The sequence below is a fragment of the Buteo buteo genome, chromosome 21, assembly GCF_964188355.1.
Source record: "Buteo buteo chromosome 21, bButBut1.hap1.1, whole genome shotgun sequence".
In the NCBI taxonomy this organism is placed as follows: domain Eukaryota; kingdom Metazoa; phylum Chordata; class Aves; order Accipitriformes; family Accipitridae; genus Buteo; species Buteo buteo.
The window spans coordinates 3,011,819-3,031,153 of NC_134191.1; the positions used below are offsets into that span (position 1 = coordinate 3,011,819).

The window sequence follows — 19,335 nt, forward strand, 5'->3', positions numbered from 1 at the left end:
GAGGGGATCCATCATTTTATAATACAACTATAGCAAAACATACTCTGTAGAGTGCACTAAGACCACTCTAACACCACAGATATTTTATTTTTGCCTGTTTGCTACTACAGCTTTTCCACTTCTCCATGGAAGTCAGAAATCTGCCTCTTTCTGAGGCACTAGAGATACAAGTGACTGTCAAGAGAAGACAGGTTACGTCATTTTCTGCACAGTCTGTATTGCTGGACACTCAACAACCCCTGACTTACAGTTAGCACCTGTCTCTGTAATAATAATGGATTTAAATGTATCACCAGACAAGAACAATACTGCACACAGTGGTAAACCTTCAGGGACTTTTGGTAGCAGAGCTTCTCCATCATTCTGTCTGGACCTCCAGATTATGGTTTCCAGAAAACCAGGTGTAGGTGTAAACATCAGCAGAGAATACAGTGGTGTCTTCAGCATCCCTGTATAACTTGCTGGCATGTTATTTCCCCCTCTCTTACAACACACCCCCTTGCCTCTCCCTCCCATAAAAACAGTAGGAAGAATACGTATTGCCATTCCAGAAATAAATCACCGTATGAGACCTGAACAACTGCTTATGGATCCTGAGTACCCAGGAGACAAAAACAGTGACAGTAAATGTTTGAAAAAAAGAAATAATAATGAAAAGATGATGCATGAAAGTGGCTGTGTCAGCCATCTTCAACCTTTTTGCAGAAGGCACACCCAGGCCACACAGAGAAAGGCTTCTACATGTTGCATGAGATCTTGGCCATGTCTTCTATATATGCACATACTGCTTTAAGTTTGCATCAGTTCATCTCCTAAAAGCATAATCGTATGCAGTAAAATTAGGCTTTCTCTGCACTTACACCCAGCTGGAGGTCTCCCAGTGCATTTAGTCAATAGGACCACCCAGCGTGACCTGTTCAGTCAGGCTGGCACCGCCACAGACTTCTCCTTTAAGGTGTGCCATTTTAAACTTCCTGAAACATACCCTGAGAATGAGAACCTTGCATATGGGTGCTGAGTGCTGAAAGCAAGAGAAGGAAGCCGCTTTACCTCCAGAATGTGGCGGTGGTCCACACAGCAGCACCATGCCCTGGCCCTGGCGGACAGACACCGTGCTTCTCGTTCTGGTTTTGAAGTTCTCAAGATCTGCCAAGAGAGAAAGAACTCAATTAAAGGGAGTTTAATATTTTTTTCCTGATGAGAAGGACAGAAGATTCATTAGGACTTTGCTGTGTGACAGAGAAACAAGTGAACATCAGCTTGGAAGGTGGGTTGGTGGGATCTGGCAGTGGGAGACTGCTGTGGCAGCAACCATCAGAAGCAGCAAAAATGTCTCCACAGCTGGAAGGCTGGTAAAGGGGAAAAGGTACAGATTTACCCAGGGCAGAAGACATGCCTAGAGAAAACTCCAGCAACCTGTAATGCTGCTAGTTCATGAATTTACGGAGAATTACAACCTCAAATAATCACTACCTTCAATTATGTTATAAAGCAGTTCTGTTTCCCTTTAGGAGACTTGTTACTCATGCCTTTGCAACCCATGTGTAGAAACCCTTCATTTCCCATAAAGAAGTCTCTTGTAATACCTGTCTATTAGCCACAGTACTTTAATTAAATTAAATTCCTCCTTCCACCTCTCTCCTTTTCCTCTCCTTCAGAGGCCATGCATGCCAAAAATGCAATTCTGTCTTTTCTCTCCTTGCACACTGAATTCAAGAAACTTGCTATTAAGCGACGAGGTGACTCTCTGTGAGCCGAGCAGTGGCACCAGGTATTGATCAGCACCATCGCTGATGTGCAGGAGCACTACTACACTGAATCACTTTGGTAGCCTTTTATCTTTAACAGGCCCTTGCATTTCAATTTTTATTTTTTTGCTTTCAGTGTAGCTGAGCTGTAGTTTGGCGATTACAAACCTGTTGTCAGTACAGTTGGGAACCAGAGAAAACACACAGGTGATAAATATTTAACAGCAGGAACTAGTACGAACATCATTATAAGGTTACAAGGATGAAAAATTAAGCCTTGATTTTTGTCCCCTCTTGAAAATGTTTTCTGGAAGCACTGGCATGCATACTTAAAAAAAAAAATAAAAAAAAATCAGAAGAAGTCACTGCTTCATTTTAGAAACCTTCCTCATGGACCCTTCCTGCTAAAGCCAAATTCAGGACAAAATCCAGGCAAACGGGGAACTACAGTGGAAGTGGTAAATAACAATTTGTTACAGTACTAGTAGTCACTGTGAGATTTCCAGCACAGTTCTGCCATACCCTTATGCTGTACGCTACATCATTCCTGGGATCTTATTATTACATAATTTCATCTTTTTCATTTTCATTGTGGTGGATAAATATGGTGGGGACTTAAAAAGCCTGCTGCACTACAGCGAATTACTTGTGAAAACAAAACTAGTCCAAACCTGCCACCCTCCCATCTTTCTTCTGCCCAAGCCCATGGACAGAAGCAACGCTGACCAAACCCACGCAGTGCTGCCATTTGTGTTACATGCTAAGGCTATTGCATTATGAAGCCCTTTGGGCAAAATGGGTTCACAGAGGAGGTTCAAAACTAGACTTGAGATTAAAACCAGTCCAAACTTAATCTGGGTATCAATTTAACAGCAGGTTCACCAGCGCGAGCTGTTCGTTCAGACTCTGTGTAGGTACAGGGAGACAATAAAGCATAGAGTTTCCCAGCCTCAAGTCATAGTCTGAGTCTATAACTTTGAGCAGGGTGATTTTCTTTGTCCTCCTGTTTTTTTTGGCCTAGGAAAAAAGACAGAAGGAAAACAGAAAAAAACTCCTTATCAATGAAAATAGAGAGAGAGAGAATTTTTCTCTCCCAAGTTCTATAAAAAAGGTGGAATGGCACTTTTCAGGAACCACTATTACATTCCTCTGGCCACCTGTCAGTCTCATAGATTTAAATATATTTTGACTGCATACAGGCACAAGATTGGATCCCATCCTCATAGAGGACAGCTGCATGAGGAATAATAGCCTAAAACCAAAATGATGCCTAGAGGAATAAATGTGGTATTAGGAAACATCCTTGCATGAACATTATTTCCAATAAATGAAAAAGTAAAAGCAAAACATGTCCCAGTCATCAATGCAGATGCTTTATATACATATATACACACACACATATATATGTGCACTAGAAAGAAAATTGCAGAAGTACTGGTAAGTCTCAGACAATATTTAATAGAAGATTCTTTATATCGCAATTTAGCTATTTATATCTTTCTCTACGTTGATAGAACTAATACATTATGCCACATGCATATACATACACAAAACATTTTAAAGATTATACAGAATTCACTTTTCAGGCCTGAATACTAAAAAAGCCATATGCAGGTCTGCTTTAGAACAGGTGAAAGAAAAACTGCAACAACTCTGAGCCTACGTGTTTAAGCCTACTTATACAGTGCTCTAGGGAATTCTTCTGTTAATCACAGGGGAGGGAATGGGAAAGGTCTTTCATCACTAATCATAAGAAACAGCTACCTGCTCGGTGACCCAGCAACTCTTGATTATGGTAGCATGGAGAGAAAGTGCAGGACTCCATAGTTTAAATGCAAATCTAGTCCTCAAACTTTTTTTGCAAGGAAGAAATAATCCTATTTGTTGACAAAACAGATAGCTATATATTTATGACAAGAAAAGGATTGCTACCAGGAAAAGAAGTCTCTGCTTGGATGAACAACTAGGAAATGATGGAAGAATGGTCAAAATCAATTGGAGGCAGCAAACAAAGCACAGCATTCATCACTAACACTTGCAGTGCAAACTATCAAGCTTTGAAAGTCAATTGTCAATTCTAAAAAGCCTCATGCATGTGCCTAAAATCTGGCTCCAAGTAAACTAACAAGATTAAGATAATGATAAGAAAGGCTAATGTCGCATCAAACTGATTAGGCTGATTATGCTCGTGCATTCTGAAATCCACACTTCAAATTTATTTTTGCAATACCTAAATAGTAACTTGAATTAACAATAATATCATTAAGATGTTATTAGTAAGAAACTTCATTTAAACACCACCTTGCAATCTTTCCTGAGAAATTAGGAACAATATTAGTGTTGAATAGTTACAAAGTGTACAGATAGTGATGTGGCAAATCGAGAGGTTCTCCTCTTGCTTTCACATGCCGTGCAAAGTGGACAAAAACCTTTCCTACAAAATTCTGCTCAAATGGGTGCAGAATATTGCACTGCAATTTTGTATTGCTGAATTCCCCATACATGGAGGTAAAACCACTTGCTAAACAAAAGTTAAACACACTTGCTGAAAAACACCCTGCAGGACACTTTAATGCAGAAGTAGCACTCTAACACTTCTTTCCCCATGTTTGTTATCTTCCTGCAAGGGAAACACTGCTGTCTAGTGCCTCTCTACCCCTCCCTGGAGAGTAGGTAAGAAATTATTCTCTATACTTTTGACATTAAAAATCAATGGGACAGCAAAAGAAGAAGAAAAAAATAACCCTCGATGCTGCAGAATGACTGAATTACAGTGTAAATGGCTCAGCCGTATACATGTCCCCTGACGAGAGCATTAAGTTCCATTTGCCTTGCCCCCAAGCCCATAGATCCTGGCTAACATATGAGGATTTTTGTTCTTATTTGCCAATAAAGAAAGCCAAAACAAACCCACAAAAATGCCAGAAGACTTATTAAGCCAGCAAGCTCAATTATTTCTTGGCATACTTACTGTTCTGGAAGAAGGTTTGAGGCAGGACTGTCATACCTCCATGTCTCCCTTGGTACCAGCTCTCTTTCCACTAGAAATTGCACCTGAGCAGCATTAGGTGACCTTGGAAATCTGAAATCTCTGGCTGCTGGACCTGCCACTGTGCCTGAGCAGATGACCCCACAACATGGCACGGCTATTCAGCATGTGCTGCTCCAGGGGTGGCCTCTGCTCAGGTTTTTCTCACTGTGCCACGTTGTACCTTTTTTTTGTTGTTTCCTACTTCTTCTTGTTATATTTCATATTTGGGAGGGAGACAGTGAAGGCCTCAAACAGGTTTCTCAAACTTTCTCAAACAGAAGTGAGACGTTTCTGATTTACATGTAGAAACACCATCACGAGGAGACAAGGCCATCCCCTGAAGTGTTTGCTAACCCAGTGGAGGACATAACAAAAACCAGTGGTAGGAAGCTGAAGTCATGGAAATGCAGATGAGAAATACACTTACTATGAATGATGTTGATCAGGTGCTGGAATAAACTACAACAGAACACAGTGGGTTCAGCATCCTTGATGCCTGGAGATCAAGACCACCTTTCTAGAACATGACAAACACTAACTATGCCTTAATCACAATTAAGCAGCCAGGTTCAGTTAGGGATAAACTGGTGGAAAATATGGCTAGTGATAAACAGGAAGCCACACTACAGGGCACTGCAAACATCTAGCCTTCAGATGCATGAAATACTGGGAAGGAGGAGGAGGTCTGAAAGCCAGTGTCATAGTCTGGTTGCCTGATGCCCACTAACAGACCTGAGAATCCAAGAGTTTTGCTCCCTGGGGCCTTGCAACATAGTATGTAAGAAATCTGAAAATAATCACATTACAATTAACTATTAAGTACCCCACGGGGTACTAAAATACCTCAAAATAGAAATAAAAGACCTAGCCATTTTAGAAGTTTACAGTTAAATGTTAGACATAATGCAATGAGCATGGGTAAACAGAAGGGAGAGAACAAGACCAAGCAAAACAATGCGTGGAAGTGATAAGTTCATTAAGGTTTAGCAGGCAGGCACCTTTGTGACTTAATTAAAGTTTTTAGGGTGTGAATTGCTTCAATTACAGTGATCTATCATTGCAAGATCAAAAAAGAAAGGAGCTTCAATTTCAATAAAAATATTTATGCATGAAACGAACAAAACATGACCAGAATTGAGGACTGCTTGTACGAATAGAAACTGCTTCTTGTCAGAGCCAGGATCCCGGCATGTGCTTTTGGTGAAAGTATATCCATTCAACAACTCAGGGATCTGTGGCACCGGGCAGTATATGACCATTTCTATTCATAAGATCAAAAAGGAAACAATACAGCACAGCACACACAAGAAGGATGTAAACTTACCCTAACTAATCAAAGCAGCATATATCTGCACAAGAAATCCTAGGTCACTTGCACCAATGAATAACTCGCAGATTAGGCTTTTATTTTAAATGCGTGATTTCAAATAATCAAGATCAGATATTTGTATGACTGCAAGAATACACTTGTATGTTAGTTTTTGCCCTATTTAACTTGGATATTCTCTATTTAGAAAGCAATTGTCAAAATTCATTAAGAGAAGCCACTGAGAAAAAAAAATATTAACGCTTTCTGATTCTGGAGGTCAATGTCCTGCCAAAGCTTACTGGGAGCACACAATACTAAACTTATGACTCCAATGAAAATATAAGAATATTGTATAAGCTCCAGTAACTCCGATATGCAACATGAAGACACGATTAGTAATGTTTTCAGTGCAAAGAGGAGAATATAACAGGGAGGTGTAACAGGAATGCAGACAGGTTATTGTAACAGTTACTCAGACCTTATTTAATGAATGACTGAGGATGCCATTTAAACTTCTTCATCTCCACAGTATCAATTCTGAATCAGACTTAACAGACCCATGCGAGTATAAAGCTGTACGTATTTAACCTGTGAAAAATACATTGATCTGTACCACTGATGCCACTGTACTAGCGATTGCATGACTTTGGGAAAGTCACTTAAGTTCTCTGTGACAAAGTTTGCACATCTCTAAGGATCAGTACTTAAACTGTGTCTCTCAAAAGAGAATTAGCTAATATTTGCACAAAAACTTGACATCTGGTGCTGAAATGCACTAGAGTGCAATAAGCTATTAGCATGTGTACACTAACACCCACCCTTTAACATGAACTTGAATGTCTTTTCTTGCATTACTAGATTTTTCTGTAATCTCCATTAAAACTCTGTCTTAATACTTAGTGATACAACTTATGCAGGTACTGGTAAGTGATGCCAGTCTGATACAGATGTTCATTCCTCAAAAACACTCAAAAACCCAGAAGGTGCCAACAGCAGCTGTCAACCCCACCAGTTTTTCAGTTTGGGTAGGGTATTGCATCGAATGACCTCCTTCCAAAACCTCAAATGTGGTTTAATAAAAGCTTAAACAATCCAAAATGATACAAAGCCCCTTAAGGCTGGGTAGTTTGTCTCAGTAAATGGCATATGGAAATTTTAATCAAAACCATATGGCTTTTCACAGTTACAATTATCCAACTTTGGCTGGAGTAATGAAAAATTTCCCAGTTTTATGTAAAAAAATCAGTCTTTATAGTAAAGAAGATTCAATTATAGGCAAAACAAAAGAGCTGTAGCCTTTTATCCTTTATTAGTACCTACTTGGGTTTGTACTCTATTTATGAAATTTGTTAATTCTTTTTCTAAGCAACCACTAGATAAGTCCTGGAAATCAAAGTTTGCTCTTTAAAAGAAATACTTCACAGATGACATTGAAGTACGAGCAACCAAGACCATATCAGCTCACTTTCCTGCAAGTTCCCACTGGCAGTGGCAGTGTAATAATATTTGACCTCTGCTTTTTGTATTTATATCCCTTCTCATTTACAGCTCCACTGAATTGTTCTACTGTTAAGACCTCTACCCAAGCAGAGACGTTACAGCATTTGTACATGAGGCCCACTTGGTTCCCTGTTATTGGCTGCAACGTGGAAATAAGTCAGATGCTGAACTTGGTGTGCCCTGGAAACCAGGCTGAAACAAGGAGGCTTCCCTCAGGAGGCTGCAAGTCTCAGGTCATTGGTGATTTGACAGAGAGAACCCTATTTTTTATGCGAGCTAAGCTCTGTTTTGCCTTTCTTTGTTTGCTGGAGGAGGGTTTCCATGGTTTGCTTTTTTTTTATTTTATTTTTTTTAATGGGTAGCATATTTTTAGAAGCCAAAATCTGTAGTTATGCTGGTTCTGAAATTAAGAGAGAACTCTCTATGCAAGAGGGCTATTTTAGAACCATTAAACAAACCCCAAAATATTATAGAAAATTACATTAATAGTAAATGATTCAAATTCATGGTGACAGGTGTCTGCATGTCTTTTAGAAAGCCAGTTTATGTGACTGTATCATGTAGGAGGAAGTACTGCTGTACATTGCCTTGAAAGGCATACTGTCAAAAACTCATACGCCATTAGTGAACCCTTTGTCATTACATTTAAGGGGTTTTTTTCTAATGATTAGAAAAGCAGTGTCAATGCTGGTTTTATCTATTATTCTTGTTTAACTGATATGAAACTATTTCTTCTTCTACTATATTCTAACAAAAACATACATACATCAATCACTTCTTTATACATCACCGAATTTTAATTTCCAAAGAAAACATGACTAATATTCAGGCTTAGAGAGAAAAATGTTAGTGGCTTTTCTGCTGCTGTATTTTACTTAACGTCTATCTCCAGAGACTTTTGTAAAGCAAATTTGATAACACATCAGTGATATTGCTCTAGTGAGTCGATGTTAATAGCAAGTAGCTACCAAAGCATTATACCTGTATCTGTATGTCTATCTATATCTTCAAATGGATCATTATTCCTACAGAGTGAGCTATTCAATGAACCTGGACAGAGGATGTATGTGCTTGAATGAAAAACAAGGGATTGTAACACAGGACCCCATGAATACAACCACAAGATAATTGCAAAGGTCTTGCTGGTGCAGCCGCAGGATGGAAACAGATGCCTCCAAAGCTGTGAGCACAACCTGCAGCTCCTCCTCACCAAAGAAACACAATCCAGGACTGAGCAAAAGTGGGTTTGGCTGGAACAAAGAGAACTGTGAGCAAGAACACCACCTATATAAAACACACAGAGTAAAACTCTGACATAACAGAGATAGGAATCAATGAAGAAAAAGCAGGTAATACAGCAGTAGTAGCAACTGTATAAAAATATCTGCAGTCAGTGCCAGCCAGGGGAAAGACACCCCCCCCCCCCCCCCCCCCCCCGATCTCCTAACAAAGCCCCTCCAGGGGCAGGCAAGGGGCTGTAACTGCCGCCTCCTGGGAAGGCTGACACCACCCTGCTTATGTCCAGGAGGAGCACAGGAAGGGAAAAGGGCAGATAATACCCACACGTGCTAGACTGTGTGCATCACTGCAACTGTAAAGCTACTGGGAATTAGCAGTAACTGGGCAGTATGCACCCTAGCCTTAGTATCTCTGTAACTGTCCTAAAAATAAGTCTTTGATTAGGTTACTAATACTTCAGTTAGATTATCAACAAATCATTGGATCAGCATACAAAGGGTTCTTCTTTTAGCCCGTCTATATTGCATTGGGTGTTTGGTTTGGTATTTCACCCTTGAGGCTTGGTTGTACTTTGGATAAAAGAAACTCAAATGGTTAAAAATGAATCTGATAGTTTAAGAATTGACAAATTAGAAAGCTAAAACTTGTTCACTGGCAATTTTGGGTTTCTGTAGTGGACAAAACACCACCTTTACTATGTATATTAAATGAAGTTCAAAGCACCCATACAATAGGAAGTAAAGTAATGATATAGGTAAGGAGTAATTACCTCTTCATATATGTGAAATGCACAATCCACTTAGGCACACAGATACAGCCAAGACACCTAAGTAAATTTTCAAGCATGACTTAAAGAGATTTATGGAGCATAATGGGGTTTGCCTTCTCATACCCCTTCCATAATTTTAAGATGATCCCAGCAATCTAAAATTTAGAATGATGTTTAAGGTCATATTCAGTCCTTGAATGAAGACAACGGGATTTTTATTTTTTTTATTAAAGACCACATGACTTATCTCAAGGGGAATCTGGATAGGTTGGCAATGACATCCTGTTGAACAAAAAAACTGACCAGAAGGATTGGCCAAATCTTCCTGGTTCAGACTGAATAAAGAACCTTCTACCAAGAGATAGCCTGTATGCCCTCTTCCAAATTGTTTTCATCACATTTGCATAACTCTCCACATACAACAGAGCATGCTTTCATATCCTGGACAAAATACACAACCAGATGGAGACAGAAGTCATTTGCATTGCTGCCCATGGAATAATATGACTTCATTGGCTGTAGACTATAAACTATGCTAATTTGGCCCATAAAATAGTCTTGAAGATGAGATTCTAGTGCATCTCAGTCAATTTCAGATTTTAGAGGACATTGGTTTGAAGAAATCATAGCCCATCTATAAGAAGGCAGGCTGAAAGCACTTTAACTGATGACTAGCACCCACAAAAGCATTAAAGCTTTTTGCTCTCGAAATACTTGACAAGATTTGCCTCCTGATATTTATGGCTCTAATATCTCTAAACACTGTCTCTATAAAACCTGTGCCTGACTTTTTAAAAGCAGGGTTTTATGTCATCCCTTTCACAAATACACAAGATGAAGTTCTTCTGCCCATGTCCTTGCTGTTGTGTCAAGACTACACAGCAGGCTATGCAGTTCAGAATAAAACCCCCTTTGATATGGAGCTTAATAGAATTTTAGTTTAAGAGCTGGTGCTCTAATGACTAATTTTGAGAGTCTCTAATTTCAGAAATAGTTTACAAGTCTGGGGATGAAAGCTTTCTGATTTGACCTTTAGAACAGAAATTTCACTGGGATTTCTACTTCACTGAGAAAAAAAAAAGTTATAGAGGTAAACATCTTGCTATTTCCCTACCCTGCCTCTCCTTTGGAAAATATTTTTGCTTGGACTTTATTTATGTAGGCATTAAACAAGTCTGAGCCAGGAGCGAGCTGCAAACGGCCACGCTTGGATTAGGAAAGGAGAAAGCTGGTATGTCAGTATGCAAGCCAAGATCTTGTTTTTCTCCCAAGCCCTCCCTGCTCTCCCTGTCACTCACATCTTTGACCTATGTATCATCTTGGACTTTGACATCTCTATCTGGGTTCTCGTATTGAGACTATGTTTAAATCTTGCCAAATCTTTCTGACCACCATCTATCAAAGACAGACTGATTTGTCTACCTGCATGGCTAAAATTCCTCCTCAGGTTTCTACCTTGCATCTCAAAGACTGCAATAACTTTTCCTTGAGCATTTACCAATGCTGCTGGCCAACATGCAGCTGTGGGAGTCACGGATCCTCGCACCGTGCTCGGACCACTTTCTCCTTCATCTGTCATGCCGAGCACAAGCTGCTTGTCCTCACCAGGATGGCTCCTTCCTGGTATACTAGATACTCAGCACCTCGCTGGGATTTGATCCTTGCTTCCAAATAGGCAACAAGGCAGCCCCAGTGCTTTTTTTTTTTACCTTCCTTCATACCACTCATCTTACTGGGGAATGGGGGCTCTTAGCAGTATCTGCCAGGCACCCACTGTTCTCCTCCCAAATCGAATCACTCTTTCTATGATGTTACCAAAAAAAGAAAATCATCCTCGACTCTATGTTCCATTTCATAAAAGCTGCCTGTTTACTATCTTACAGGAAATATTTCAAAAGTTCATTTTGAAGCAACTCTGCCCTGCTTGAGACAAAATGCTGAGGACTCAGAAAATGTTATTTTATTACTTTAATCTGGAAAATCTGGACAGACATTTCCCCTTGGGTTAACTTGAACAGAGTTACTTCACTCTCAGAATTTTTTTATATTTTCCTAGCAAAACAATGCGTTATTCACACACCTTCTTCCAGCACAAGTGACCCTGCAATAGCCAGAAAGCAGTTCTTCTATGGCATCAGCAGATACTGCACAGCCCTCTCTCACTTCATAGCTGAGCATTAACATTGCAGATGCCCCATGCGTTCCCCACCAGAGCGTGCTCCGCTGCACCTTCTTACTTCATGCAGCTAAATGAATGCAAATTCAGACCCCAAATAACGTAAAATAATGTGACACAAGCTCACTGAGCTAGAAGTTTCAAAGAACAATTTCCCTTTACTTGATAGAAACACAAACAAAAAAGACGCCACAGAGATCCTGATCCTCAGAGGGTTATCTGGTGGTTCAGCTTGCCTATGGAAATGCACATTATGATGCTAGGCAGCATCTCTTACAGGACATTTTTTTCATTCTGTTTATCTCTCATGTCTAATGAATTATGAAACGGCAGTCACGTTTGTGGCAGACAGGAAAACTAACATGGGACAACTTTTGACAAACATATTTAAAGCTCTGCTGTCCTTTGCATGCCAATACCGACTCCCTGGTTTTGCTTTCCAGAAGGAAAATAGGAAACAAAAAATAAAACAATGGAAAAGCAGCCACTAGGATAAAATTGTTCTACATTGGCCTTGCATCCCATCAACAGGAACAGAAATTTTTTTACAAAGACAGAGTCTACCTCTGGCCTTTGGGTATAGTCTGTGCTTGACCATGGAGTCCTGTAACTGCTATTTTCCATACATTTAAAGACAATACTGATTTGCATTGATATAGAATCAGTAAGGATCAACTTAAGGATAATAATTATTTCTTCAAACTAGGTAAACAGCATTATTTCATTTGACAGACCAGGGGATTTAGAGCTGAAAGGGGAGGTTAAAAGAAGCATCTAGTAACTGAGAAAATAACATAGACCTCTTGATTCCTTGTCCTATTCTCTATCCAGTGGACATAAAAGACCAGAAAAAGTGATTACAATATGCCATGAAAACATATGCTTACAGCTTTTCAGATGTTTGTGCCACTCTAGGATCAGTTATTGCAAGATGTTTGGAAAGATTTCTAACAGGAAAGAACCCAGACCAAAAGAAGCTTTAATTGCAACCACAGATGTTTATGTGGTTTGAGGCTCATCATGGATTGCCTGGACAGCAAGGGTTCACAGACCTGACATACCTCTAATGTCTGTAATGGAGAGAGCGAGCAGGTGGAGAATACTTATTACAGAAATTATGCCCCAAATTCACTCCTTTATGATAAGAGTGGTGACGACAGATGCGTATGTGAAATCACGAGCAAGGATCACTGCGTGGGGACACAGCATACCTCTACCCTGGCTGCTTATGACTATACTGCAGACAAAGTCTCTACAGGATTGCTAATAAAAATTTCAAGATACTGACGTTTGAAGAAATTATCCTTATGAACTCTAATAATTATACATAAGTCAAGAAGGAAAGATTTATTTTAAATTTACGAGTTTGCAGTTGGTCATATCCCATTTTGTCTTTTCAAGAAAGTGTGGTTCAATCTCGCTGAATAACTTAGTTCCCTGAAGGGTCACTGCACTCTTGAGGATACTGCTTTACATTGGCATCTACATTTCTAGGCTATTTAATTTATTGTCAAAATAATAATTTAAATTTGCAATTTATTCTCCTCTCTTATTTATGCACCATTCTAGCTGTCACCAGAATAAGCCAACTGGACATCAGTGATTTGCAGAGGTAAGACTGTGCTCAATGAAAGTAGCTGGGCTATATTCTGAAGTTATGCCAAAATTAAACTCTAATGTATTCTACATAGCTATTCAACTGTTCCTATCCTCAGCTTTGATTTAAGAAAAAACGCTCTGAAAAATATTCTGTAAATATAGTCACAGTCAGAGGATTAATACTACTACTAAGGATACATTAATATTCGAAGTATACTACTATACCCATTCTGGCTTTTAGCCTTCAAAGAGTGGAATAGATGTCAAATGATGTGCACTGATTCTCTAATACTCTAGTGGTAAGCAGCCAAACAGGCCACCAACGGGAACTACCTTGGTGGTAATACAGGCAAGTTGCAAAGGCTTCAGGAAAGAGAGAGAGAACAGGAAATTTTTGCTGCTAAATAGTACAATGTCAGATCCTGCACAAAGCCACAGGGAAAGTAGGGAAAGAAAGACAAAGTCTTGCTCTCTCTTTAGCTTACTGTGGGAGCTTTACGCCATTTTCTTTATGATCTACAGATTGAGCATATAAAAAGAAGGGTGGTATTAACAGGTGAGATGTCAAAGTGACTGATTAAGCCTAAGGTCAGAAGATCTTCAAATGCAGAGATCTACTCCATTTCAAAGTGAAATTGTCCCAAATACCTGGGCTTAGAACCTGAATACTTACTGCTTCATTCAGAACATCAGAGAAAATGAGAAATTTCTCTTTTTATTTCCTTCAGGTCCAGTTGGAGTTTGCCACAGCACCCTCACATGATTTAGCACAAAGATAATTTTCTCAAGACTAGAGAGTTTCACATAACAGCAGAGCTTTTTTCAAAGAAAGCTTGCATCATTGGACCTTGGCATACTGGGACCAAATTAGCCCATTTAATCGTTCACTTTAAACAAACGCCTATATCTGCACTTAGTTCTTAAAGATCCAGCCCCTAGATATAAAAAATACATATATTTTGAATATATGTTCTTTTACATATTAAAGGCAAAATTAATAAATAAGGACAGAGACAGGAAAAAAGTGTCAAGCCTGTGCCTTGCTGTTCCCTAAATTTCTAAACCACAAAAGAAACCGTGGCGCTGTGACCGACCTGTGATATTAAGCTCATTGCAGTGCAATGCCCAGAGGGCTGGCTGCAGTTCTCCCGCCTGGCGCAGCAGCTCCCGGCCACAGCCCTCTGACACCTCCCTGTGCAAAGCTCCCTGCTCTCAGCAGCACTATTTCTGTGTGATATAAACTGAAATACACTTCCGAAATAACACTGCAGGCTTACAAGATTACTAGCTTTGAGAGAAGGTGCACCGATTATTTACAAATGCCCTGCCACTGCTTTAAGTAATAATGTATTCATCTTATTTATAAACCTTGGGTGGAAACAAAGCAGGTATAAATCCTATGTTTCTGTTCCAAGTTAAGGGTCCTTCTATCACAGATGAAAGTAAAGTAGGTTATACATCTATTCTCTGCTACATACTCCCTGTTGGTCCGATTCATCAAAAAAAAAAGAAAAAAAAGAAGAGCTTATGTGAGGCTTAGCCTAGTTTTCTGCTCATCAGAGACTGCGTGGCAAAGGTGCAGAGGTGGTGAGATGGTTCTCCAACACTGACAACTGCACTTTGCACAGCTGAGTTAACATTTTAGCAAAGGAAGGAAACATTGGGAAATATGTGCATAGAAAAATTCAAATAAATTTGCTTATTCCCTTGTTAAGAACACATGCTGCATCACACCACACCTGGTCCTGGGGGCCCAGCAATAGGAGCATCTGATTTTGGATAAGACCGTCAGGCCTTCTATCAATACAAATGGTATTTTTCCTTTAAAGGTCACCGGAGGAGGAATCAGGGAATCTACATGCATACAGGAAACGACACTCTTGAGCCAAATTTGTCGTAATTAGCCCCAAATCTTATCTGACGGCCTAGACAATTTCAACATTATAACTTTGCAGAAACAGGGACACCACAAATAGCTTGTGGCCTACTCTTACAAGCTGCGATCTGACAGCTTCATCTGTATCACAGTGCATGGAGGAAAACAGGGATGGCTAGCTCATCCCAGCCACTTCGGTGGGACAGGGGAAGCCTGGGGTGACAGGGCCTATGGCAGTGGACAGAAACGCACATGCAAGGTCTAAAATAATGCTTTATTTGCAGAGTTTCAGGAGCTACAAAACAATGTTCCTTTAGGAAGAGTGAAAAGTTTAGGAAATATCTCTTCCCAGAGAATCTGTACCAAAACAGATTTATCTACTGGACCCAGAATTTAAAATGTGTCCTGTATATCTGGGAAATGTTATAGTGACTTTTTTAGTCTCCCTGGAAACTGAAGTAGGAAGCCAGAGGAAGCAGAGGCAGACCCTCTGCAGCACAGTGCCATTTGTTGCTGCTGCAGAGCCACTCCTGTGACCACAATGAAACTCTCCGTCTGGCCTGGACGTGCAGAGGGTCTGAAAGGCTTCAAAGGAAAAAAAATCAGAGAGCAAAAAAGGATTTTGGGGTATGTACAGGAAAGCAGGCCACATTAAGAAAACCAATTCCTGAAGATGTAAGAAAAAACCTAAGAAAAATAAATTATTTAAGGTAGATTAATTGACCCTGGGTAAATGTAAACTCCAGTTGCTGGCTGGGAGCGTTATCTCCAAATTGCAACCATACGCATGGGAGGCAGTGCACTGACAAAAATGCCAGGAAAAAGTGAATTAACCTACGGGAAGAGCTGCAGATTTGAAGTCCAGACTCCGAAAAAGCAGAAGGGGTACGTGAGCAAGAACTAGCCAGGCGTGGTATTTCAATATTGGGGTGAAAACCAGCCTTGGAGCACAGGCACACACGTCCTGCAGTGGTGGCTGCAGGGCTGGCAGGCCTGGGAGCTTCCCCCACCTTACTGCAGGTGGGCAGCTCCCACCCAGGATGCTAAAGACTCCCAACCCCACATACCTGGCAGGGGCTTTTCAGAAGTGCTCTCACAAAGAACCAGAAAAAGGAAGGAGCCAGGAAAATGCGCTGAACTGGGTTTCTGCCCTTCGTAAGCAGCAAATCCTTGAAAAAATAAACTTTCCGAAGAGGACAAGCACAGGCGACCAATGGGCTGCTGAAGGATGAGCAGAGCCATGCACACCCATCGTCCCAGCTGCAGTCCGACTCCGGAAAAAAACAACCCAAACCCTCCGTCTCCTTAATTTCCAGGAGGTTTAAAACACATCATCTTTTCTCAACACTCAGACGTTAGTAATCACTGCGGAAATGATTTAATTTGCGTGCCGAATGCCTCATTCAGCCGAGCGGCAGTGCATTGCTTCATTGATCAATCAATGCGATTGTTGTTGCGCTTGTTTGTTTAGGCAAGGCAAGGCAGATACTTTGGCGGTTCTCTGAAAATGTTTTCATTATTAATTGTTCTTGAAAGAATTACTTCATTGATCATTTAATCTCCAAAAAGAAAATGAATGCACTTCAGGGCAATAAGAGGGTACAACAGTAAAGAATTTGAGCAGCAATTATAATTTGTTTCTTAGCAACTAATAGCAAAAATTATGGGATTTGCTCAGGTACAAGATATAACAGGAATCATTCCAGCAATGGGAATACTGAAAAAAATTCTTTTCAGTGCAATGTTGGGAGTAATTTTCTTTTTCTACCATCACAGTGAAATTATTTTGGGATGGTAGGTCAAAGCCCCAAAGTATTCTCATTACAACCACATTATTACTGTATTTTCTGCTACAGTTTGCACTGCACAGTGCCGAGTCCTAGCTGCTAATTCATGCGTAACAATTATTTTTGCAGAAGCACTTCTATAAACCAAATTCCTTTATTAAAGCATGGGGGGGGAAGCAGTTTTCAGAAACAATAGTGTGATTCCCTGCAGTTAGGAGCGTGCTCACGGTAACGGAGAAGAAGTTAGATTTTCTATAAATGAATAATCCAATGGAAAATGTACAAAAGGTGTCTGAGGCTGCTGCCCTGGTTAGCGGTGGAAAGAAGCCCACCTCCAAACCCTGCCCTCCAGGCACAGTTTAATCTTCAAACACAGTGAAACAGTTCAGGCTAAATTCCACATAGAAAATCAGCCATTTTGCCTGACCAGGGCTGTATGCAGGAGGAGGAGGAGGGGGAGGAGGAGGAGGAGGAGACCTTCCCCCTTGCATCTCATCTCATCTGCCCGCAGCTCCCAGGTGCAGCACAGGAATGCTTTGCTGCTGCTGCTGCTCCAGCATCCTCTGAGGATGCCTCCCTTCAGCCCCATCATCCCCTCTCCTGGGGCCCCATTTCTGTTCTAAAAATTGGTACCTCAGCCCCCTGGACATCAATATCACTTTCGCCAACAGCAGAAAATACCCACAGCATTAGCATGGACCTGTTAAATAACAGATTCAAAGGAAATTCCTTCATAGAAACTATGGGTTGCTACAGGTTGGAAAGGCACCGATTTCACAGAAGTGTCTCTGTACAGAGCGAGAGGAAGGACACCAACTGTCCTCCCAGCGTGGTGGTGCGATAATGTGCAAAATTCTAAAAACTCCTGAGAAGTAGATCCCATTTCTCTAACAGCTCATGTTTCACAGACATCACTTTTAGGCAGTTTTTATAACAACGGGGGGCAAAACAATGCTATGACTGAAAAACTGCACCGGTTTGGACTTAATTTTCCTCTTTGGATACTCACTTCAAAATCAATAGCATTTGACAAACATCGGTACTGATGAGAAAGGCAACAGCTACTGCATGGCTACTCACCTACTCTCCAGAGAGTTTATTTTAAAATCAGCATTACTAGAGGTAGCATTATCTTTGAGTATTTTCAAGTTAAACTGCAAATCCTGCTGAGGAGTTTAGGGCCAAATTGAGCCTAGTTATCACAGCAGGGAAAGGACATTTGATCTACCAGCACTGGGGATGGCTCCACAGGAGAAGACAGGGGTCATATCCCAGGAGAGCAGAGCAGAGCCTTGGTCCCATCCTGGGGAAGCATTAGCTGCCACAGGTGGAGGCAGCAACGGAGCAGACGCAGTCTGGAGACCCCTGGGGTGGGGGCACATGGGTGTCCAGATTGACGCCCTGCACTGCTCCTGGAGACGTGCAAAAATGTCTGGTTTCAGTTTTGGTGGTAAAAAACAAACTGCAGCCTCAGCAAGGTAAAATAAATATCGAAGTTACTCTCTAATTAGAGATATTATTCTATAGGTGCTGATCAATCAGCTGAAAGGCAAAATAGTAATTGCCATTCTCTTTGCTAGGGAGAGTCCTGTCTCACTTATTCCACTGCACCAATGTGATCACAAGAGAAAAGATCTGGACATCACTTGGCAAAGAATTATGCATAGAAGAGAAAACCTTACATAGTCCTATTTCCTCTGAGCCCACTTCCACCAGTGTTGCTCATTTTGAACAGGTTTGACAATCTGGCCCCTTTCTGCTTTACAAACCTTTGGTTAAACAAGAACAAACCCAAAGACAGCAGACAAGAGTTACAAGTTATGTGGAAGCTGGCACTCTCCATGGTCACCCACACACGGCGATAAATCAGGGGCTTCTGCAAAGACATTTCTGGTGAAAAGGTATCAGGCTCAGCTTCCCAAAGGCACAATCCTTTGGACATCTACCACACTCAATGGTCAATAGAAGGGGGAGGAATAAGTTTGAAAGCCTTTGGGTCATTACCTGCACAGGGCATGGAGTACAAGCATACTCCACACGACCAGCAGTAGCTGCTAGCAGGTAAGATTAGTACTAGCAGAGGCCATCAATGTAAGTGAAATTAAATCTTAATAAGTAGTCCTCCAAATAACACACTCCTGACAAGGGTCTGCAACTGTTGTGCAGAACAGGCTAGTGAGCTTCTCTAAGGAAGGGCATTGATGCTGCCTCGCACTGGGGACAGAGAAGCTCTTGAAGCCTTTCCCAGGACTGAACTTTGTGATTTTACATCTATGGAGATGTGGGTATAAATGAAACTTT

General features: G+C 40.8%; 1 protein-coding gene across 1 annotated transcript in view; it reads right to left on the minus strand.

The window, feature by feature from the left end:
- LOC142042644 (contactin-4) overlaps positions 1-19,335 on the minus strand; it is a 307,150-nt gene that overhangs the window by 106,738 nt on the left and 181,077 nt on the right. Inside the window, exon 5 of the mRNA XM_075052777.1 lies at positions 1,051-1,146. Coding sequence (XP_074908878.1) covers positions 1,051-1,146 — 96 coding nt within the window. The remainder of the gene's footprint in view (positions 1-1,050; positions 1,147-19,335) is intronic.